At 34.9% G+C, this 24,286-nt stretch overlaps 1 protein-coding gene across 2 annotated transcripts in view; it reads left to right on the top strand.

Annotated features, from left to right (window-relative positions):
* The window catches only part of CDC73 (cell division cycle 73), a 141,440-nt gene extending 119,917 nt beyond the window's left edge, over nt 1-21,523 (top strand). For both annotated transcript variants that reach the window (XM_017891600.1, XM_017891601.1), the window contains 4 exons: nt 418-579; nt 3,536-3,636; nt 17,392-17,533; nt 18,327-21,523. In XM_017891600.1, the coding sequence (XP_017747089.1) occupies nt 418-579; nt 3,536-3,636; nt 17,392-17,533; nt 18,327-18,363 (442 nt within the window). In that variant the 3' untranslated portion in view covers nt 18,364-21,523. The remainder of the gene's footprint in view (nt 1-417; nt 580-3,535; nt 3,637-17,391; nt 17,534-18,326) is intronic.
* Nucleotides 21,524-24,286: the final 2,763 nt, after the last annotated feature.

Below are 24,286 nucleotides of genomic sequence, written 5' to 3'. Positions count from 1 at the left end.
TCTGGATAGGCTAAGTCACAGAGTAAAGAGGCCTGCTAGCCACAACAACTTTTTCGTTTCAAATGACTTTTTGATTTCTAATAAAATTCCTCTTTATCATGAAGTTTCCCTCTAATAGAATTTGAGGAATTAAGGATTAGTGTGGAGAATGTGCTAGTTGAATGAATATAAATTGTGTGTTGTTACACACACACAACCCCCATCTTAGGGTCTGAGTGAGCTTAAGTTCTGTTTGGTGTACAGAGGAAAGACCTATACTCTCCATGATCTGTACTTGCAGAGCAGGTTTATTTAAAAACAAGCATCTTTAGTTTAAAATGAATTAATGTTTAAAAAATTATTTCAAATTATAGTTTATTTTCCCATTTTCATCACATGGAATACATTTGGCTTTTTCTCATCTCTGTTTTTTCAAAGATTTGTCCCATCAGATGAAAAGAAGAAACAAGGTTGTCAACGAGAAAATGAAACTCTAATACAAAGAAGAAAAGACCAGATGCAACCAGGGGGCACTGCAATTAGTGTCACAGTACCTTATAGAGTAGTAGACCAGCCCCTTAAACTTATGCCTCAAGACTGGTAAGATAGTCTATATATATAAATATATTTCTTTTCACAGGTGTTGAATCCAAGAGAATGAGTGTTATTATTGCCGTTGATGATGTTGCTTTTTAAGAGATGGGGTCTCACTATGTTGCCCAGGCAGAACTTGAACTCCTGGACTGTATCAGTCCTCCTGCCTCAGGCTCCCAGGTAGCTAGGACTACAGGCATATGCCACTGCACCTGGCAGCCTATATTTTTTAAATATTCGTTTGTTTTCTGTGTGTTGTTCGTTGTTTTTTCTTGTATGAGCAACTATCAAATTTTATCATGAGTTCTAAATAGGAACTGTCTTTGAAAAGTATGTTAATGTATATTTAGTTTGGTCATCAATAATGTTAACTTTCTAATAATTCCTCAATAACTTTATATTTTGGATAGGTAAACTTGATTTTACTTATAAGAAGAAACATTCCAACTTCTGGAAAACCCAGTGTAAAAAATTCTTTCCACTTGTTCATTTGTTCTGGATGAGCTTGTAGAACCCAGCAAATTAGACTAATGTTGTAAGGTATTCTATGTTCAGATTTTTGGTTTGGAGAATTTCAATTATCTGGTAAGAAGAAAGTGAAGGCATACTTTTATTGTAAGGGAATAATGTAATAAAAATGATAGGAACAGCTCTTTTATCATGGTTTAACCCTTTTATTGCATTAAAATGTTCTTTAACAAAATATTAAGCTGTTTATAATATAAAGTGCCTATAAATTTAGACACACAGATTACCTTATTTCTTTAATCTGAAGTAAAAGTTGAGTATATATCTGTGATACAGAGAATGCAACACATGGCACATTAGATAAATTTGCTTTTGAAGTACTTGTTAGTTTTTGGGCATTAAGAAGTCAAGGCATTGCGAATATTAATATTAAAAATTTTCTTAAGAAAATTGCAACCAGGGAGCACTACAATTAATTGGTGTCACAGTATCTTATAGAGTAGTAGACCAGCCCGTTAAACTTATGCCTCAAGAGCTGGTAGGATACATTCCTCTCTCTCCTCTCTCTCTCTCTCTCCTCTCTCCTCTCTATGTATACTAGTAAAATACATATTTATGAGTATAAAATATGTGTATTATATAGAGAGACGATATCTATATATATATAATTATGATATATATAATTTTTAAATTATAATACTTCCCTCTGGTACCCCCGCCCCCCCCCCGCCCCGCGCCGCCCTGGGATAGATACTTCAGTATGGTAGAAAGTAAGATTAGAATTTCAGATATCAAGCTTAAAACCAAATAGGGAAGTTATACCACTTGTATTTTATGTTTGCAATGTATTTGCAGAAATAATACAATGTATACAAATGTCATCACTATGCTGTAAAATACTGCTTGCGTGTATTAGTTAGGGTCTCCAACCATTGAAGTCTCCAGCATTTTCCTTACTTCCTTATTTTCCTTTTCCTTTAATTATCCTTCCAAGAATTCAGGGGAGTAACATTTTATTACCCTGCTTCTCTGCTGATCCTATAAGACCCAGTAGAATATAAGTGATCTCTGCTCAGCAAATTCCCTTTGCTTTGGCAGGCATCTTGGGCTTTCAACTGTTATAAGTTATATCATGAAATTGAAGGATTATTTAATAGTATACTGCATTGCCAAAGATGATTTTGACAGTTTGAGGCATGTATCCCATGAAAGGGAAAATTTTTTAACTAAAGACTTAATTTTAGCCTCAGACATTTTGAGCAGCTTAAGAATTTTAAGCTTGCAGTTTTTAATAGTTGTTGTAGGTCTTCTGCTTGAATAGAAGGTAACTCTGGTGTAATTTTTTTTGTATGTCTGCAGTCTTCATTAATTGCGGTGGTTATCAAAGTGTGGTTTGCAGACCTCAGGTCATTCCTGAGACCCTTTCACAGAGTTGCAAGATCAAAATTGTTTTTGTAATAATACTGAGATGGCTGTTCTCATGATTTTTCTGCCCTTAAATAGGAGCAGTAGCATACCCAGTGCCCCAGCATAGTAATTTATTCTCCTCCTTCCCTTCTTCCTTTTCTCTGTACTTCTACCTTCCTTTCTGTTCTCCAATATGCCCATGCACTTGTTTCTTCATTTATACACTGAGGTTTCCAATAGTGTACAGGGAGATCATTGGATTGTTTTGAAGATTAACTTTGTTAACATCGTAAGTAATGCATCAAGTCCTTCAAATGGCACTTGACACATAGTAAATGCTCAGTAAATATTACTAATTTTAACCGTTATTGTTGATGATGTTGTTTTGTTCCCACCTCTTTAGTTATTGGCTTTAACTGTTTATGGCAGTACTTCTTATAATTTCTCAATTCAATTAAATATTTTGTAAAATAATGAAATTTGAGGGTCTACAAAGAAGTTTGTTCTTCCTAGGAAAACTAGGTTGATTGGTTGGGGAAAAAAATGCTTTAAAAATACTTATACATTTAGGGTGAATGAAACAGTTGTAAAACAATTGCAGAAATTATAAAAGTCTAAATGGTTTCTATACTCAGATTACTTCCCAAGTAATCACAAGAACTCAGATAAGGCCCTGGGACCTTGTAAAATGGTTGATGAATTCCTATAATGTAATGTTTTTAGTTAAAGTAAAATATTTAAGATGTGTTTGAATTTTAAATGATATTTTAAACAACTTTTTTGATTACTAGTTATCAACCACTATTCCCTATTGCAGGGAACAGAAAATGAAAACAAAATTACATACAATTATTGTCCATTTAATTATGTTTAAAAGACTTAGGTGTAAAAACCAGATATATGGGAAGTATAACGATCATGATATTGAAAAGGTGGTAAGTACTTACCTTCATAGAAGGATTGATAAGACTCTACCACATAAATGTTTATGGGCCTGTTGCCTAAGGGATTTATTAGTAGCTAAAGCTCAAGTTTGAAATAATCTCGTCTGTCCCTTACCTCCCCCCACCCACTTTTCTACTTGTAGGGACCGCGTTGTAGCCGTTTTTGTTCAGGGTCCTGCATGGCAGTTCAAAGGTTGGCCATGGCTTTTGCCTGATGGATCACCAGTTGATATATTTGCTAAAAGTAAGATTCTCTTTATATTTACTGCTTATCCAGCATAGAAATGTTCTCACTTTAAGAGAAAGAGTCATATAGTTCTGCGCATATGATGTGTATATCAAAAGATTGCTGTTAAGTAACATATGTTAATGTTTAAGCATCTGTGACATATTTTTAAAAGTTTTGTACATTAATACTTTCTGTGTGGGTGTATCTGAAAGTGAATATTGCCTATCCCACAACATCACTAATTATTTTTAGATCACTTAAAAATCATTGGCCAGGCACCGTGGCTCACGCCTGTAATCCCAGCACTTTGGGAGGCTGAGGCAGGTGGATCACCTTAGGTCGGGAGGTCGAGATCAGCCTAACCAACATGGCAAAACTGTGTCACTACTAAAAATACAAAATTAGCTGTGCGTGGTGGTGTACACCTGTAATCCCAGCTACTCAGGAGGCTTGAGGCAGGAGAACCGCTTGAACCCAGGAGGCAGAGGTTGCAGTGAGCTATGATCACACCACTGCACTTCAGCCTGGGCAACAAGAGCAAAACTCCGTCTCAAAAAAAAAAAAAAAAATCAGTACTATTGCATGTCCATACATTTTGATTAAAATTGATGCCAGTTTTAAATGGGTTGGCTTTTGATGGACAGAAATATGTAGCCATGACTAAAGTGCCATAATGACATTTACCAGCTCTTCTTTTCATCTGTAATGATTGTAAGATGATTGATTTTTTTCTCTTCATTCAGATCTCAGCTCAAGTGTTCTCTCTTTAGAGAATCTGTCTCTGACTTTCCTGTTTCAAATAGTCATCACCACTTCCCATTTGCTCCTTAAGCTTTTTTATTTTCTTGATAGCACTTACCATTCCTAGACATTTTCTAATTGTTATACTTTTATTCTAAGTGTTCCCTAGCCAGAATGCAAGTTTTGATGGGGAGTCCTTCTCTGCCTTATTTACCTTCGAGTCCTCAGCACAGAAGAGTGCCTGGCATAGAGAGGCTTTCAATAAATATCTACTGAATGAATTATTTCATGCATATTTAATATTTATTAAACATATTAGCATAGATTGATATAACAAAAGATTAATTTCACCTGTTTATTTCCTGGAAGGGGATATTCCAACAATTAATTAATTGGCGTATTCAGTTAAATTAGTAATGTAAGTAAAATTACTTTTAAAAAGTCATTTTCATGAAACAAGTATGTTTATTAGAAATGACAACTTTATTATGAATGTTGATTGTACTATTCTGAAATGCCTTATGTTTTAGCAGCCCCAGTTTTGTTAGTGGTACTGTCATTTTTCCTTAGAAAGTACCCAAGCTTGAAAGTTTTAGTCATCTGTTCTTCTGTTACCTTCATTCATTTAAAAAAAAGAATTCTAATATTACTGTAGGAGATTAGTCAGGGTGGTGGGAGAAATTATAGAAAAAAGATGCAAACCTTCTTGGAAGGCTGGGAGGTTTTGCAAAAGCTTCGAAAGATAATTTGGCTGAAGTCAGCCAGATTCTCTTACCGGGAGCCTAATAGCAAAGGTTAGATAACCTGGGGATATAAAGAAATTCATCTAGATAAGTTAGTTTACTTAGGCCTTTAATCAGCCGCGGGAGTGGCAGTGGGGCAGGGGTTGGAGGTGGGGGGAGGGTGGCAAGGCAGTGGCGACCATATTAATTACCCTCGAGTGTGTTGACTCAAAGCCTTTGTCATTAAATCTGTAATAAAAAAATGCCAGTGTGTCTGGGCTGCAGCCGCTGTGACTCTTTATGGTATCCTCCTCGATGTCTGTGAGTGGCCCAGTCCCCTAGCCGCACGTCCAGGAAAAAACCTGTGTCTGCATACATTTTTCTTCCTATTGTTCGGCCAGGGTCTGCAGGTTGGGCCTGGCAGCTGACATTATGATAGATTTTTATGTTATTTCTGAAACTTGAGTAATGCACAGAGTTGGTAAATAGAAAGTTAAATAAAAAGAATGGGAATTTTAATGAAAGTGAAATGTCAATGTGAATTCTCTTTTACCTACTTGCTTGCCTTGTTGAATAATATTTCAACAAAAAATGTTTAGAATGTCTTCAAGATATAAATGTATGAAATTCATTAGGAATATAAAGTTTTTATTTTTGTTCAAATTGTTAGTCTTCTGAAATTTAGATAAGAATATAGAGAATTTTCTTTTAACAGTCATCAGTGATTTACTTTCATAAACTATTCTTTCTCTTCCACCTATTTCTTCTACACTGACTCCTTTCTCTCAGCATTTAAGAATACTCTTTCCCCTTCCATCTTAAACAACAAAACAAAACCCTTACCATTGACCTCACCCTTTCCCCTAGCTGCTGCTTTTTCCTTTTATAGCTACACTTGGGAAAGAATTGTCTCTACCCATTCATTTTCTGTTCAAATTCCCTGTAGTCCGGCTCTTGCTCTGTACTAAAACTGTTTTCACTGAAGTCACCAGTGACTCAAATACTGGATACTTTTAAATTATCAGAATTTGATTCTGTTGACTACTCCTTTTTAAGTTACTTTCCAAGGACCTGTTATACTTTGTCTCAGATTTCCTTGCTACTTTTCCTCTGGTTATCAACTGCAGTGGACCCTTCAACATCATGCAGTTGAAAACTCCAATATAACTTTTGACTCCTCCCAAACATACGTACTAAGAGCCTACTACTGTTGACTGGTTACCTTAACTGGTAACATAAACAGTTGATTAACAAATATTTTTCGTGTTAGCATTGTATACTGCATTATTAAGATAAAGTAAGCTCTAGACAAAAAGAAAATGTTAAGAAAATCATAAGAAAGAGAAAATACATTTACTGTTCATTAAGTGGAAGTCAGTTACCATGAAGGTCTTCATCTTCATTGTCTTCACATTGAGTAGGTTGAGGAGGAGGAAGGGTTAGTCTTGCTGTCCCAGGTGGCAGAGGCAGAAGAAAATCCATGTATAAATGGACCCACTCAGTTGGAACTTCTATTGTTCAAGGATCAAATGTATATGGTTATGTCCCTGTTTCTCATCTCCTGTGACTCTAAATACCCTCTCAAGAAGATCTCATAGCTTTCAATTATCACTTAGATTCCCTTATTCTAAAAATTATTGTCTCTAGCTTGATATTTTGGACCTATATACCTCATTCACTATGAGATAACTTCTCCGTGATATCTCATTGGTACGTCAAACTCAAGCTTTTTCAAGTGGAATTGGATTGTTTTACTGTCTTCCTTACTCCTCAAACTATTTCTTATTATCTGTTAGTCCTTTTCAGTAATTTGCCTAAGCCAGAAACTTGTGGGTATATTATCTCTTAGCTTTTAGTTGGTCTTTTTGCTTTCACTCTTCTGGCTTCCAGTCGTTTTCTCCATCAGAATACACTGTACAGCACTGGGGGAAAACTGAGGGTATTTGGGAGTATTTCTATGGGCCTTGATAGAAAATTGTATTATATTTTGTTAATGTTGCATAATTACATGGAATACATCATTTGCACAATTTTATGCAAATACTGATTTGCATAGAATTGCAAAATAAAATCTTTACAAATTTAGAATGAGAAATTTAAGCTGATATCTGGATATATTTTAGATATGTTATATTTGAGGTGGCTATATTTATTTGTTGACGTTTAAAAAATTTTTATTAATGCATAATATTTGTACATATTTATGGTGTACATGTGATATTTTGTTACATGGATGGAATGTGTAATGATCAAGTCAGCTTTTAGGGTATGTATAACCTTGAGTATTTATTATTTCTGTGTTTTGGGAACATTTCAAGTCATCTATTCTAGCTGTTTAGAAATACATAATACATTATTGTTAAGTATATTCTCCTACTCTGCTTTTGAACATGAGAATTTATTCCTTTGTGCAGCTGTTCACCATGGCATATGTTTGACTATGTAACAATCCTGCACATGTACCCCTGAACTTAAAAGTTGGAAATTAAAAAAAGAATTTATTTCTTCTGCCTGTATGTTTGTACACATTATTCAACTGCTTTTCATCCCTCTACTTCCCTCCCACCACACAGATACACACACCCTTCCAACCCTCTAGTATCTTATCATTTTATTGTCTACCTCCATGAGATCAACATTTAAAGTTTCCACATATAAGTAAGAACATGGAATAATTTGTCTTTCTGTGCCTGGTTTCTTTCACTGAATATAATGACCTTCCCCTTCTATCCATGTCGCCTTGCCGCAGATGACAGGATTTCATTCTTTTTTATGGCCAAACAGTATTTCAGTGTGTATATATACTACATTTTCTTTATTCATCTGTTGATGGATTTAGGTTGATTCCAAATCTTGACTATTATGAATAGTGCTACAGTAAACAAGGGGTGTAAGTATCCCTTTGATAAACTGATTTTCTTTCCTTTTGATAAATACGCAGTAGTAGGATTGCTGGATCATCCAGTAGTTCTGTTTTTAGTTTTGAGAAATCTGCATACTGGTTGCCATAGTGGCTCTACTAACTTATATTTCCACCAACAGTGTAGGAGTTCCCTTTTGTCTGCATACTTGCCAGCATCTGTTATTTTGTAATTGGGGTAAGGTAATATTTCATTGTGGTTTTGATCTGCACTTCCCTGATGGTTAGTGATGTTGAACATTTTTTCATATATTTGTTGGCCATTTATTTGTATGTTATCTTTTGAGAAATGTCTGTTCATGTCCTTTGCCCACTTTTTAATGGGATTTATTTTTTAATTGTTGAGTTTCTTGCATGTTAGTCCCTTGTTGGATCAGTAGTTTGCAGATATTTTCTCCCATTCAACAGGTTGTTCTTCACACTGTTTATTGTTTCCATTGCTGTACAGAAACTTTTTACTTTAATATAATCCCATCTATTTTTGTTGCTTGTGCTTTTGAGGTCTTAGCCATAAAGTCCTTGCCTTGACCAGTGTCCTGAAGCAGTGCTCCAGTGTTTTTCTGTGTTCTGTTGTATCCCACTCAGTTTCTGTGTTATCATTATTTTGAATTCTTTTCTGATATTTCCTAAGTTTATTTTTCATTGGGATCTGTAGCTGGAGAATTATTCTGGTGTGTTTTTTTTTTGTTTTTTTTTTTTTTTTGGAGGTATCATAATTTATTTCTTTTTCTGTTTTCTTGTGCCCTGTGTTGATATCTGCACATCTGGTGTAAACATTGCTGCTTCTAGTTTTTTGAATTTGCCTTTTTAGGGGAGGACTTTTTCCCGAAGATGTACCAATGATTTTGATTGGGTGGGGCACTTTGGCTTTGATTCTTGGTACTGGCTGTGTAATTTCTTACCTATAAACAGCGTCAATGATGTCTGTGGTTTCCTCAGTGGCTTAAGGTATGCTTGTTAGTGGAGGGTGTGGTGAAGTTTTGCTGGGATCAGTGACATCAGGCAGGCTAGTCCTTGGGCCCCAGTGGTGGCAGCAGCAGGCTGACCCTGCTTGTCTTTGAGTCCCAAGGCCACGTATGCTGGCACCTGTGCTAGTGAGTCCAGATATCATCTTGGTTGCCAGCAGTGGCAGTGGTGAGCCTGGAGGGTGAGCAGGTCAGTTTTCTGGGCAGTGAGCAATGGCGGTAGCAGTGAAGGGGCAACCCTCTGGCTCCCCAGAGATGCACACTGTTACCGACTGTGGCTTTGTTGGGCTGGATAGGACAGTGCCCAGGCCCACAGGTGGTGTGTGCAGGTGGGTAGCAGTTGTGGTGGTAGTGGCAGGTTGGGTGGGCGTGTCTTCTGCCCCTGGGAAAAGTGCTCAGGTGCCAGTGGTGGAGGATGTCATAGGGCCACCCTCAGGACCCCAAATATGTGCTCGGGTACTGCTAGGGCAGCAGAGGGGGAGGACAGAGTCCAGCCAAGCTGGCCTATCCTCAGGCCTCCAGGTTGCAGACAAGGGTGGGGTGTTCTTCAGGCCCTTGGCAGGGTGCTACCAGCACTTGGGTCCTGCTGCTGGAGAAGGCAACGTTGTTTTCAGTGGCAGCGGCCAGTAGGCAGGCATCTGGGGCATGTGAGCTTCTGCCAGTTGGTAGCCGTGATTGGGGGAATCTGTCCTCAGGGTGCTTTTTTTTTTTTTTTTAATTATACTTTTAAGCTCTAGGGTACATGTGCATAACGTGCAGGTTTGTTACATATGTATACTTGTGCCATGTTGGTGTGCTGCCTCAGGGTGCTTTTAAATACATGACTGTTGGGGTTGTGACTGTTGGGGTTGTGGGTCACTGCCAGTGGCTTGCAGTTAGGTATCATCATTGTCTGCAGGTTGGCAGGGTGTAGGGGACTGCCTTCAGGTGCTTCCCCCACCCCCAATTTAGGGTGTAGGGACTCTTGGGCCCCAGGGTAGGTTGCAGTCTGGTGGGGGCCGAGCCCTCAAAATGGCGCTGTTCTGCAGCTGCTTAGGGCATGTGTAGGACCTAAGCATGAGCCTCCTATCTGGAGCGTCTTGTGGTCTCTAGGCAGCTTTCTGTGTTGGTGTCAGGAGCCTTGAGGGTCGTGTGGCTCTCCCTCGGCTAGGATTGCAGGAATCTGAGGTGGGAATGTGGACCATTAGGGATCTCTCACCCTTATCTCACTGGTGAGCCCATCCTAGCTTCCCTTCTCCTTCCTTGCCTTTGGTGTTTCCGGTTGCTTTATCTGTTGAATTCCAGTGCACTCTCTTAGATCATCTGTTTGAAGTGTGATTATCTACTCACCATTTTAGTTCTCTTTGTTTGTTTCTTTTACCCTCCTCGTAACTTACAGAAGGTGGTTCTTCTTTTTGGAGGAGGCAGGTGCTAGTTGCCTCTAGTTAGCTATCTTGAAGCCCCTCTCAAGATATTTTTAATGATAAATTTCTTCAAATTATTGCTAGCTACCATTGAAAAAATATTTTTATTTAATAATCTTCTGTATTATCCCTTTATCATTTGTCATGCCATCAGTATATCTAAATATTATTTAAAAGGGCACCTTTTTTATCTCTTGCTTTGCTGCTTTCCCCAAAAAATGTTGGCAGCATTCATGAAGTTTGCAAAAACAAGCAATTCTGAGTTGTGTGAAATATTTTGCAGTTGTAATTCATTGTGCCACCATAAAACTGGCTTCTTACAAAAGAACTTTATTTCTTCTTCTTCTTCTTTTTTTTTTTTTGGAGACAATCTTGCTCTGTTGCCCAGGCTGGAGTGCAGTGGTGCAATCTCAGCTCACTGCAACCCCAGGTTCAAGTGATTCTCCTGTCTCAGCCTTCTGAATAGCTGGAATTACAGGTGCACGCCACCATGCCTGGCTAATTTTTGTATTTGTAGTGGAGATGGGGTTTCATCTTGTTGGTCAGGCTGGTCTCAAACTCCTGACCTCGTGATCCTCCTGCCTTGGCCTCTCAAAGTACTGGGATTACAGGTGTGAGCCACTGCGCCTGGCCTGTTCTCTTTTTAACTTCCAGAGGCTTAAAAACTTTTAATACTTTTGTGAATAAGAAAATTTTTTTATGGTAATATGTTGGTGTAAGTTTGTTTCGCATCATTGCTTCATATGAATAAAATACTTTGAGTGAAACTTTATGTTTTTAAAAATTAGTGACTTATACTTTTTGAACTGTAGTATCCCAGCTTTAAATTTAAAAGTTGTCTATTCTGGTGGAAAATAAATATCAATGAAGATGAAATCTGTTGAAATTATTAAAGAAAACTGTAGGCCATTATGGCTTCAATTTGATCATTTTAAAAAATGTAACATGTATTCTGAAGAATGATTAGCAAATAATTGAACAAGCTAGAAAAGCAACACCTAAGCAGAATGGAAAGGATTAAAATGTTGATTTACATTGAATGCATGAGTTTTAAAAATTTTTTTATTGACAAATTTATTTTGCACATATAAATACTACTTTGAAAGTAAGTTTTTTGAACTTTAGTACATGTAACTCCTTTAATGAATTAGTTTAGTTAAATTCAAAATGAATAATTTGTGTCTGATGAAGAGACTTTTATTTATATAAGCAAATAAATTAGAAATAAGTTTATTTTTCTGGGCACAAATTATTCATTTTAAACTTTTATCAAGAATTGAATCTTGATTAGTTGTTAACATCAAAAGCCAATATGCCAGCAGGCAACATGAAACAAGCAATCCATAAAATAAGCTATCAGAAAAAACTTTAAAAGTCAATTGTTTTCTCTTTAGAACCTCTATTACCAAGTTATGATACCGGTCATAATCATATGCTAGTGAAAAAGTAAAAAATTGGGGGGGGAAAAGCTTAACATTTGTACATGCACATGCAAAACAAAAGCTCCCTTGATAATAAAGGGATTGCAGATATAATGAAAAACTAGCTGGGATGATTCAACTGGATTATTAAGGAGAGAAAAGGATTGTAAGTCATTATTTTATAACCTACCTGTTTGTAGTACAACTAGTTGGGAAGTTTTGCCCTAGAATGTATCACCTGGAACAATACAGAATTGTCTTTTAAAAATGACTATCATAGAATTTCACCTTCTTCTTGTAAACTTTCCAGTGGCTTACTATCACATTTGAAATAAAATTCAGATTTCTTATGCTGTAGTTGAGAATATATATATATAGGCCATTGCCTACAAAAAAAAGTTAAACTGAAGCTGGTTGTGGTGGTATATGCCTGTAGTCCCAGCTGCTGGAGAGGTTGGGCCAGGAGGGTCACTTGAGTTCAGGAGTTTGAGGCCCCGGCCTACATAGTGAGACCCTGTCTCAAACTGACCAACCAACCAAACAAAAACAGCAAGTGTAACGTTTTTTAACATTTAAAAAAAAATTATTCTTCAATGTAGGATGTTCCATGCTTGCTTCCATCTTGGGACCTTTGTATCAGCTGTTCCTTCTGACTAGAATCTTTCTCTCCCAAATCTTTGCAAGACTTGTTTTTTCAGTTACCTGCTTCTCCTTGAGAACCCCTCTCTGAATACTATTGATAAAAACCTCCCACACATATATTATGTCCTTATTCTGCCTCATTTTTCCTCAGTAGCATTTATACTATCAGAATATTGTCTGTTTATCTGTTTAACTGTTGACTCTTAGAATATAAACTCCCTTAGGGTGGAGACTTTGTCTTGGTCACTCTGTGTTCTTCGTGCCTACAATAGTGCATAATATGTAGTGGACAATATATGTCAGATATAGCTTTGATTACAATTTTTTAGTTTAACTTTTTACATTGCTATATAATTGTACATATTTATGGGGTACATAGTGATATTTTGATACATATAATGTATAGTGATCAGATTATCGTAATTAGCATAGCTATCATCTCAAATGTTTATCATTCTTTGTTTTGGGAGTAGTCAGTATCCTTCTCCTAGCTGTTTGAAACTGTGTTTTATTGTTAACTGTAATCCTGTAGTGGTATGGAACACTCGAACTTATTTTTTCTATCCAGCCATAATTTTGTGTGCTTTAACTTTTTTTTAGCCTCCACATATGAGAGAGAACTTGTGGTGTTTAACTTTCAGTTTCTGGCTTATTTTACTTAACATAATGTCCTCCATTTCCATCCATGTTGCCACAAATGACAGGATTTCATTTTTTTTTTTTTTATGGCTGAATAGTATTTTATTGCGTACATATATGCCACATTTTCTTTATCCATTTATCTGTTTTTGGACCCTTAGGTTGATTACATATCTTTGCTATTGTAAATAGTACTGTAAATAGAATGCATTAAACATGGGGGTGCAGATACCTCTTCAGTATACTCATTTCCTTTTATTTGGATAAATGCCCAGTAATGAGATTGCGGGATCATACGGTAGTTCTATTGGTAGTTTTTTGAGAACTCTAGACTGTTCTCCATAGTGGCTCTACTAGTTTATATTCCCACCAACAATGTATGAGTTGCCCTTTCTCCACATCGTCTGGAACATTTCTTATTTTTTTGTCTTTTTTATAATAGCCATCCCAACTGGAGTGAGATGATACCTCATTGTGGTTTCAATTTGCATTTTCCTGATGATTAGTGACATTGAGCATACTTTATTTGTTGACTGTTTTTGTGTCTTCTTTTGAGAAATGTCTATTTAGATCATTTCCAATGATAAAATCTGATGGTTTTATTCTTTGAAATTTTAAGTTTCTTGTATATTCTGAGTATTAATCCCCTGTCAGATGAGTAGTTTGCAGATATTTTCTCACATTCTTTAGATTGTCTTTTCACTCTGTTGATGGTTTCCTTTACTGTGCAGAAGCTTTTTAGTTTGATATAATCTCTTTTATTTATCTTTGTTTTTGTTGCCAATGCTTTTATTCATAAAGCCTTTTCCCAGACCAGTGTCCTGAAGTGTTTTCTTCTAGTAGTTTTATAATTTTGGGTCTTACATTTAGGTCTTGAGTTGATTTTGTATGGGGTGAGAGGTAGGAATCTAGTTTTATTCTTCTGTATATAGAGATACACAGTTTTCCCTGCATCATTATTGAAGACTGTCTTTTCCCCAGTGAAAGTTAAATTGTTCTTGTTTGCAGATGCCATGATCTAATATTTGGAAAAACCTGAAGACTTTACCAAAAATACTCTTAGAACTGGTAAATGAATTCAGTAAAATTGCAGGATATAAAATCATCATACAAAAACCACTAGCATCGTGGTACATGAACAGTGAACTAGCTGAAAAAGAAATCAAGAAGGCAATCCCATTTATAGTAGCTACCAAAAACACTGCCAAAATTCCTAGCAGTTTTTTTCTCTTCATCATTTCTTACCAAATTTTGTTAGTTTTCAGTCCCCACTTATCTCTTGCCACTCATATATCTTCTGTTCTATTGAAGAAAACTCTGTCTTTATCCTCTAGCTTAATAAACTATAATTATTCTCTATTAAATACTCTGCAGTGACTCTCCATGTCACTTAAATATTATAAAAACTACTTAATACGGCCTGCAAGCCTAACGTTTTTCTGAACCTCTGTGGTATATATATCCCTTCCCTACATTACTTTGCACGATGCAGTTCTATTAAATTTCTCTAGTTTCTAGACTAATTTTTCTCTTTGAACATGATCATCTTACTCACTAGGTCACTTTTGTTCTGTGCTCACTTAATTCGTACTTGGCCTTTAGATCTTAGGTTAAACATCAGTGACTTTGCAAGCTTTTTCTGACTGAATTTGTGTGTGTAAGGTACAAGGCATAGCTTGTTTTGTGCTTTGCTTTATCATGCTTTGTAGAATTTTTTAAAATAAACAAATTGGTTTGTGGCAACCTGTGTGTTGATAAGTCTGTTGGCACCATTTGTCCAACAGTGTGTGTCTTTTTCATATTGGTGATTTTTACAATATTTCAAACTTTCATTATTTTCGTATCTGTTATGGTGTTCTGGGACTAGTGATCTTTGATGTTACTATTGAAATTGTTTTGGGCACCACAAACTACATCCATATAAGATGGCAAACTTAAGTTGATAACTGTTGTTCTGACTGCCCCACTGACCAGTTAGTCCCTCATTTCTCTCTCTCTCTCTTCAGGCCTCTTTTTCCTGAGACACTGCAGTATTGAAATTAAGCCAATTAATAACCCTACAGTGACCTCCGAGTGTTTAAATGAAAGGAAGAGTTGCATATCTCTCATTTTAAACCAAAAGTTAGACATGATTAAGCTTAGTAAGGAAGACATGTCAAAAGCTGAAACAGGCCAAAAGCTAGGGCTATTATGCCAAACAGTTAGCTAAGTTGTGAATGTAAAGGAAAACTTCTTGAGGGAAATTAAGAGTCCTACTTCAGTCAACACATAAATAATAAGAAAGCAAAGCAACCTTATTGCTGATATGGGGAAAGCTTGGTTGGTATGGAAAGCAGATCAAACCAGCCATAATATTCTGCTAAGCCAAAGCCTGATCCTGAGCAATGCCCTAACTCTCTTCAGTTCTATGAAGACTGAGAGAGAACAGAATTCTGCAGAAGAGAAGTTGGAAGGTAGCAGTGGATGGTTCATGGATTTAAGGAAGTAAGCCATCTCTATAACAAAGAAGTGTAAGGTGAAGCAGCAAGTGCTGATATAGAAGCTGCAGCAAGTTATCCAGAAGATATGGCAAACATTATTGATGAAGTTGACTACACTAAACAACACATTTTCATTGTAGATGAAACAGTCTGTTATTGGAAGAAGATCCCATCTGGTACTTTCATAGTTGCGGAGAAGTCTGTGCTTTGGCTTCAAGACGTCAGAGAACAGGCTGACTCTTTGGTTAGGGGCTAATACAGCTGGGGACTTTGAGTTGCAACCAGTGGTCACTTACCATTCTAAATATCCTAGGGCCGCTAAGAATTATGCTGAGTCTACTCTGCCTGTGCTTTAGAAATGGAACAACAAAGCGTGAATGTCAGCACTTCTGTTTACAGCAGGGTTCAGTGAATATTTTAAGCCCATGTTGAGACCTACTGCTCAGAAAGAAAGATTCCTTTCAAAATATTAGTGCTGAATGACAGTGTACCTAGTCACCCAAGAGCTCTGATGGTGTTCAAGAAGACAAATGTTGTTTTCATGATTACTAACACATCTATTCCTTAGCCCATAGATCAAGGAGTCATTTAGACTTTTCAGGATTTATTATTTAAGAAATAAGTTTTGTAAGGCTGTAGCTGCTATATATAGTGATTCCTCTGATGGATTAGGGAAAAGTAAATTGAAGCTTTTCTAGATAAGATTTACCATTCTAGATGCCATTAAGAACATTTGTGATTAATAGGAGGAAGTCAAAATATTAACATAACCAGAGTTTAGAAGAAGTTGATTCCTACCTTCATGGTTCATAGATGACTTTGAGGGTTTTAAGACTTCAGTGGAGGAAATAAAGATAGGGTGTGGAAATAGCAAGTGAACTAGCATTAGAAGTGGAGCTTGAAGATGTGACTGAAATGCTGCACTCTCATGCTGGAACTTGAATGGATGAGGAGTTCCTTCTTACAGATGAACAAAGAAAGTGGTTTTTTTGAGATGGAATTCACTCCAGTGAGCACTTTTGTGAAAATGCTGTAAACATTGTTGAAATGACAACAAAGGATTTAGAACATGACATAATGCATCAGAATTTGAGAGGATTAACTCCAATTTTAAAGGAAGTTCTTCTGTAAGTAAAATGCTGTCAAATATTATCGCATACTTCAGAGAAATCTTGTGAAAGGCAGAGTCAATCAGTGCAGCCAACTTCATTGTTGTCTTACTTTCTGAAATCGCTATAGCCACCCTAACCTTCAACTACCACACCCTATTCAGTCAACAACCATCAACATTGAGGCATAATCCTACACCAGCAAAAAAAAAATTAAGACTTGCCAAAGGCTCAGATGATTGTTAGCTTTTTTTTTTTTTTAGCAAGAAAGTACATTTTAATTAAGGCATGTACATTATTTTTTAAACATAATGCTATTGCACACTTAATATAGACTATGATACGGTGTTAGTGTAACTTTTATTTGCAATGAGGTAGCAGGAAATATGTGTAACTCACTGTATTATGATACTTACTTTATTGCGGTGGTCTGGAACTGAACCCACAATATCTCCAAGGTATGGTTGCACTCTTGTATTTCTGTGATAACCTCCCACCCTTATAGTCTTTTCTTATTGTCCTTCACTGGACCATGTGTATTTTATCTTACCTTATTCCTCATTTTAGTCTCCAGTGGCTGGCATGTATAAACCCTGAATGTTTTTAAAGATAATATTTTAAAAGATCACTTTAGTTATAATGTGGCTTCATTTGGTAGAAGAAAGAAGTTTTTTTTTTTTTTAAATTTTGAATAAAAAAATGATTACTTCTCTCCACCCCCTCTGTAGTTAAAGCCTTCCATCTGAAGTATGATGAAGTTCGTCTGGATCCAAATGTTCAGAAATGGGATGTAACAGTATTAGAACTCAGCTATCACAAACGTCATTTGGATAGACCAGTGTTCTTACGATTTTGGGAAACATTGGACAGGTAATTCTGATTCTAAAATATGCTTATGTGTGTTTTATTGTATTTTTTCTGTCTGAGTTAAATTTAAAGTTGTGTAAATTTGTCAGTCTTATTCTCTAATTCCCTTCTTTTAACTTTAACTTGATGCTTATCTGTAGTAAATAACAATTTTTTTTGTATAATTACTTTAGATGGAGATTTTAATATAGCCTGATAGAAGTAACACTAAACTGAGTCAGAAGACTTAGACTTTAGTCTTGGTTTTGTAATCTGTCTCTAATTATCTGTGTGATCTTTTTGAACCTTATTTTCCATCCAAGGAACTTTTGATTAAGAGAACCCTATGTTTTTTTGCAAGTACTAAAAGATCTCTGATTCTGGATTTATGTTATGGATGGTTCACAAAAGGAAATGAATTTTAAAAATTTATTTTAATTATTAGTATAGTGTTCATAAAGCCCTTTACATTAATAAAAGTTTTGTAATTGGCAAATTTAAGAACAGCATATGATCACAGTAAATACCACTGAATCGGTTCTCTTTGAAGTATACTCCTTAAAATCTGTAACATTCTTGGTGCGAGTCTCTCACAATATATGTGAAACATATATATTATTTTAGCTAGAAGCTCTTACTTAATAAGAGGAGTGTTATTTCTAGCTTTTTCCAGAAGTCTTTGTATTTCCAGTTTTCTAGAAAACAGCATTTTATTCTGTTGATTTTAAGTTTTAAGAAATGTCAGCCTGTTTTACATGCATTAATCTAAAATTCTAAAATTCCTATAGTCATTATAACCTACCATATTTTTTTTCAGGTACATGGTAAAGCATAAATCCCACTTGAGATTCTGAATTATTTGGCTCCTCCATTTCTGGAAATTGAGACTCAAGCTTTATGAATTTATCAAGAACTTAAAAATGAGGAAGGTCACAGATTGATCTTTTATAAGACCTTATTTGATGCTTTGTGCTTCAAGGAGATGATGCCTGTCCATCCATATAAAGCAAACTTTTTGGCTTACAATATTTTTTTTTAATATTAGCCTTCTAGTCTGTAATGGAAATTTGTATATTTTGATAGAAGTTTTTTCTCCATTGGTTAAATTAGCATTACTTAAAATTTGTTTCTTTAGAAAATAAATGCAGGTTATAAATGTGTGTATATTTAGAGATTATAAGGCTCTCTGAGCCATATTCTGATTTTTCATTGCTCTATAATTCTTTTACTAAAATACTATGTTGTGAATGGTATTAAATTTTAGTCTCTGGAACATCCAAAACCAAGCAAAGGGATGTGACTATTTTGAATGAATCAAAATGTCAAAATCTGTATGTACACTATATCTATACTTACTCTTTATTTAAAAGAATGATGAAAATCAAGAACAATTCTTCAATTTGAACTGTTCAGCCTTTCCAAGATTTCTTTATTTACAAATGATTACATTTAAATGAATGTACATTCTTCTCACTGACTTTGGTGATTTTGAAACCTAGAATGATGTATTTCTATCTGTGATATCTTTCCATTTGAAAAAAATCTCAAAACACAGATTAAAACCACAATAGGCTGTAGTATTTTTTATTTTGGGAGCCAGAGTATGATTTGGGGGAAGAATATGTATCAGCCCTATTGCAGTATAACTTTAAGCTACTTTTCTCTTTAGTCCACCTTTGATTCTAATTTTTATGGTATAGGATTTTAAATCTTCTATTTTAGGCTTGTCAGTCTTGGAGTTCTTATCTTCCACTATCCCTAAATATTGATAAACTCCCAGGCACCAAAGAAAACATTTGCTTAATTGTCTGAAAAGAAACAAGAGAAAACACTGGTATTTTATGTGTGTATTCAACATGGTGTAAAATATGAAAACTATATTTTAACTTAGTAAAATATTTTACTATTTCTCTACTTTAGACAAAACGTTGCATCCAAGGTACATCAAGTGACCATTTTCCTTGAACCTTGATTTCACTTTTTTTTTTTTTTACTTAAAAGCAACTAGGAAGCTTTGCTTTCCTAAACTGTTTTTACCATTGGAATTTTGCTGATCACAGTCTTATGTCATTTTTTTTCTCCATTTTTATTCCCAGCAGTTTTCTCTAAGGTTAACATATTTTTGGTAAACAGGCCTTTCATAGGTATTAAGCTGACATTATCTAGCTTCTTAATGAAATTTAACGCTGTCACAAAAATGGGAAGTTACTATTTTTTAAGTAATCACATAGTTCATACCACTGGTAACTAGAAAAGATATTTATTCACATGATATTTACAAGGCTCTTCAGAAGAGAACAGTCAGCATTTTAAATTACTAGATTTTAGCATACTTACAAGGTTTGAACAGATTCTACCCCTATTTTCCTACCTTCTTACCATCTTCTTTCCTTAAAGATAAAAGAAAAATTTGTTCACATTAGGCTTTCTTAGCATATAAATCTGTTTCCAAAATAAATTACATGTTGTGTAAACTTTCTCCATGATGAAATAGTCAAGGACCAGAATCTGTGATATTTTTATGTAAGATTACTTGTCAAGACTACTACAAGTCAATATGAACTACCTTCCCATAAAGATTTTTGGTATTTGTACTTATTTATGAACTTTACTGGATACGGAATATGGTTAAGATTAGGAACATCTACTTTGAACGAGGTTTATTTTTCTATTTTGAATTTGCCTTATGTATATTCAAAGGCTTATGGAAATACTGTAAAGGAACATTAGGAAAAGGACAAATATGCTGTAACCATCTATCTTAAAATCAGACCCTTAGTATAAGTACCTCTTTTCTCTTTTTCTCTTTGATAATTTAGTCACTTATTTAGGTCCATGTGATGAATTTCATTCCATTATTTTTTAGCTGTTTATTCTAAAAAACAAAAATTCCAGCCAGTCCCTATTTATTCCCCCATGCCATGGTCCTATATAGCAGTACTTAACACAGTGCCTTGCACATAGTAGGCATTCAGTAAATACTTACATGCATGAATGAGTATTCATTATTATCAATGAGTATAATAACAAATTTATTATAAAAGTGTAGTTTGACTCTACTTTGTCTTGGAGTTTGAGAGTACAGAATTACAGGGAATGAAGAGAGGTATAAGTAGATATTTTACTGGAAATGAAGTATAAATTAATAACTTACCTGTCCATAAGTTACTGCTAACTGGAGATACCCTTGTATGCCCAACCTGTAAAGGAAAGTTCTATTTCTATACTCATAGGAAATTCTTCTCAGTCAGGGAACAGTAAGAAATATGTAGGTTTCAATCAGTTGCTCTCAACCCTGACTGCATGTTAGAATCATTTGGAGAGTTTTAAAAAATACCTATGCCTGAATCTTGATTCCCATTTTCATGTAATTTGAGACAAGACCTGGTCGTCAGTATTTTTTTTTAAAGTTCTCCAGGTAATTTGAATGTGCAGGAAGGATTCAGAATCACTGGTTTAATTTGTTATTGAAAACAATGCCAGTATTAAATGTGTTTCCTCTTCCTTCTTGTCTGTATGTGTGTCTGGTTTTTGTTTTGTTGTTTTGTGGCCACCCTTTGCACTAGACCATCCCTGTTATTGGTGGTATTGGCCTGTATTCCCATTGACAAATGCAATTTTAATTATTTATTTAATATAGAGTATTTTACTGTTTAATATTTAAACAATGTTTAATGTATTTCATTATTAACTAGTATTGTAGTTTGTTTTTTTCCCATGTCTCCATAACCTTTACTAACATTTGTTTTTAGCAGCACAACAGTAATCCTTATAGAAACAACTAATTTATAATGAGGAAAATCTCATAATTTTTAAGGCAGAAAGAAGTATTAATATTTGATCTGCCATGCAGAATGAGACAAATACAGTTTGCTTATGAAAGGAAAGTGGCATACTTTTAAATTGGTCTACACGGAAAAGTACAAGTGAACTATTCATTTAAATAAGATTCATTATCTAATAAATATTGAAGGGAATATTTTCCTAAATAAAATTTTGTGACTGCTGACAAAATTAAAGTGATTACATTGTTCTTTTTTGGAGGGGTGGGAAGGAATATTTGTTGAACTAAAGTATATAAAATTTTTTGAGACTAGCAGTATATTTTATATTACAAATACAACAATTATTTATAAAAGCTGGTCAAATTAATGGATTAGAAAGTAGCTTTGAACTTTGTGTTTTGAAATTGCTTGTTTAAATGCAAAATTGAGTAAGATAAGTTTTAAATTTTTTATTTTAATTTTTTTGAAAGTTTATTAAAGCCCTTCATATACACATACTTTTTTAAAAAAGATTCTTAATAAAGAAATCATTGGTTTGTCTGGTTAAAGCCCATATAGAATGCTGAGAAGTAATTTATAAAATAAGAACTATAGGAATTTGTTCTCAGCTGAAAAGTTGGCAGCTGCTCTTTTTCTTTAAAAAAGTACAACATGAAAGTTTAATTACATTAGCTTTAGTATTACTTGACTGAATTTCTACTATTTATTCACTTGTATTTGAGATTCACCCAGCTATTCTAATGATAGAAATAAAAAGTGGAGAAATGACTGAAGTTGACTTAAGTTAAGAATTGGAGTGGGAATTTTGAAATGCCATGTCCTATATATCCTGGAATATTTGTTGCCACATTTGCAAGTATGTTGATCCCAGCATAGTTTATATCTGTTGGAATAATAACTAAGGAGAAATTGAAAATGTATAATGTATAAAGATTTATATTTAGTTAGTATATAATAGATAATAATACTTGCAGGTTTTTTATGTGTTTTGGGTTTCTGTGTATTATTTTAGGTAATCTTTATAAGGGCATCTTGGAAGTCATAAATATGTTCCATTTACTGAAAAGCGGGTAAGCATTTTTATATGAGTAAAGCTAATGAAATAAAACTAGTTTTATTGCCAAAATTCAAAAAGTGGGATTGATGCTATGTCGAATTTAAGCAAATGATCTGAGGATTTTGTTTGCCATTGAATTCCATTTCTATCCACTTTAAATTTACTGAAAGTTATTTAACCTGAGTTTGATTATAGTGCTTAATAAGTAATACAGTTTATGTACATAGAGTAAGCATTGTGAGTGATTTTTAACCACCAGTTGGTGCTATTTCTCAAAGTGGTTCTTAATTAGAGTTTAAGTTTGGGTGCCATGTGAACTGATAAAATATTCTTCTCATTCTTTTTGTTTTCCTTTGTTTTGTTTTCATTCTGTTTGTTTTCTTTGTTTGTTTTTGAGATGGAGTCTCACTCTGTCGCCCAGGCTGGAGTGCAGTTCTGTGATCTCAGCTCACTGCCGCCTCCACCTCCTGGGTTCACACAGTTCTCCTGCCTCAGCCTCCCGAGTAGCTGGGATTATGGGTGCGTACCACCACACCTGTCTATTTTTGTAGTTTTTAGTAGAGACAGAGTTTCACCATGTTAACCAGGTTGGTCTTGAACTCCTGACCTCAGGTGATCCACCTGCCTTGGCTTCCCAAAATGTTGGGATTACAGGCATGAGCCACCATGCCTGGCCTGTTCTACTCATTCTGATTCCAGTTTGGTGAGCTCTTAAATTTTAGGTTTAATTGTTAAATAAAACATGTTGCCCAATTTTATGTTAAGCGCACTAGGGACATTTCCATTCTCCCTTTGTCTTCAATCCCCCAGAAACATTCATACCAAGAAGTTAGAAGCTGTATTGTGGGCTGGAATGTTATCTGTACATGAAAAGATTGAGCTTTGTCAAGCATAGTTGAAATATACATTTCACTTTGAAAACTAATGAGTTATAGTCATTTATAGTTTCTGCTAATGAGTTAAATAACGTATAGAATCATAGTTCGTAGTGATAGCAAGTTTCATGCTCTGCTGAACTTACAGTTTGATTATGGTCAAATTTTCTGTGTTCTTACTGTAATAGAATTAAGAGTGTGTCCTGGTAAATTACATTATCTTTACAGTTTGAGCATTCTGATTTTGACATTTTATAGTTTCAAAACAAACTGTACTCATATAATCAGAGCATTAACAGCATCATTATGTCAGTGGTACCAATAATTGTGAATCTTCTGCAACAAAATTTCTTTAATGATGAGTTTAATGGGCTATATTCAAACTTAATTTTTATTCAGTTCATAAGTGCCCACTAAATATGTATTTTATTCTGTTCTGTTCCTTTGATTATCTGCTTTTCAGTGAGCATCTGCATAGCTAAAATAGATATAGCATGTGTTGTAAATGCTGTTGAATTTTTTTAAGGCTCAAAGGTGCTAGTGTATAAATAACAGCACATTGCCAAATAAGCATTTTTTTCTCTCATTTTCTCATATTTAATCATGTAATGATCAGCATTTATGGTGAGTTGAAATAATTTTTTCTATTTTCTTAAATGACCCTAGAAAACATCATAAAGTAGCTCTGAAGAGAAGGCTTTGCTGTTGAATCTGTCTCATAATTACTTGTGCATCCTTTGACACAGAACTATTTGGTTTATCATTTACCCTCATCTGAGAATGCTGATTTCTATTACATAATAGGGCTGAGACCATAGTGAAGCAGAAGACATTTGAGAGATACTTTTTATTATATTTGAATATTTTATTGGACTGTGATTATTTTGCCAACAAAGTACAAGTGAAAACATTGAGTTATACAATGTATTAACTTTCATATATAGTAATGGATACTCACAGAAGAACTGCCTTCATGGAGTTTACAATGTTAATACTCTAAGTGTAATGGCCATCTGTTTCTCTCTTTCTTGATAAATAATACAAACGTTTTTCTTTAAAA

This window comes from Rhinopithecus bieti, unplaced genomic scaffold (assembly GCF_001698545.2).
Source record: "Rhinopithecus bieti isolate Rb0 unplaced genomic scaffold, ASM169854v2 scaffold_20206, whole genome shotgun sequence".
In the NCBI taxonomy this organism is placed as follows: domain Eukaryota; kingdom Metazoa; phylum Chordata; class Mammalia; order Primates; family Cercopithecidae; genus Rhinopithecus; species Rhinopithecus bieti.
Note: the sequence above shows the minus strand (reverse complement) of the source record. Positions and strands in the feature narration are given on the sequence as shown.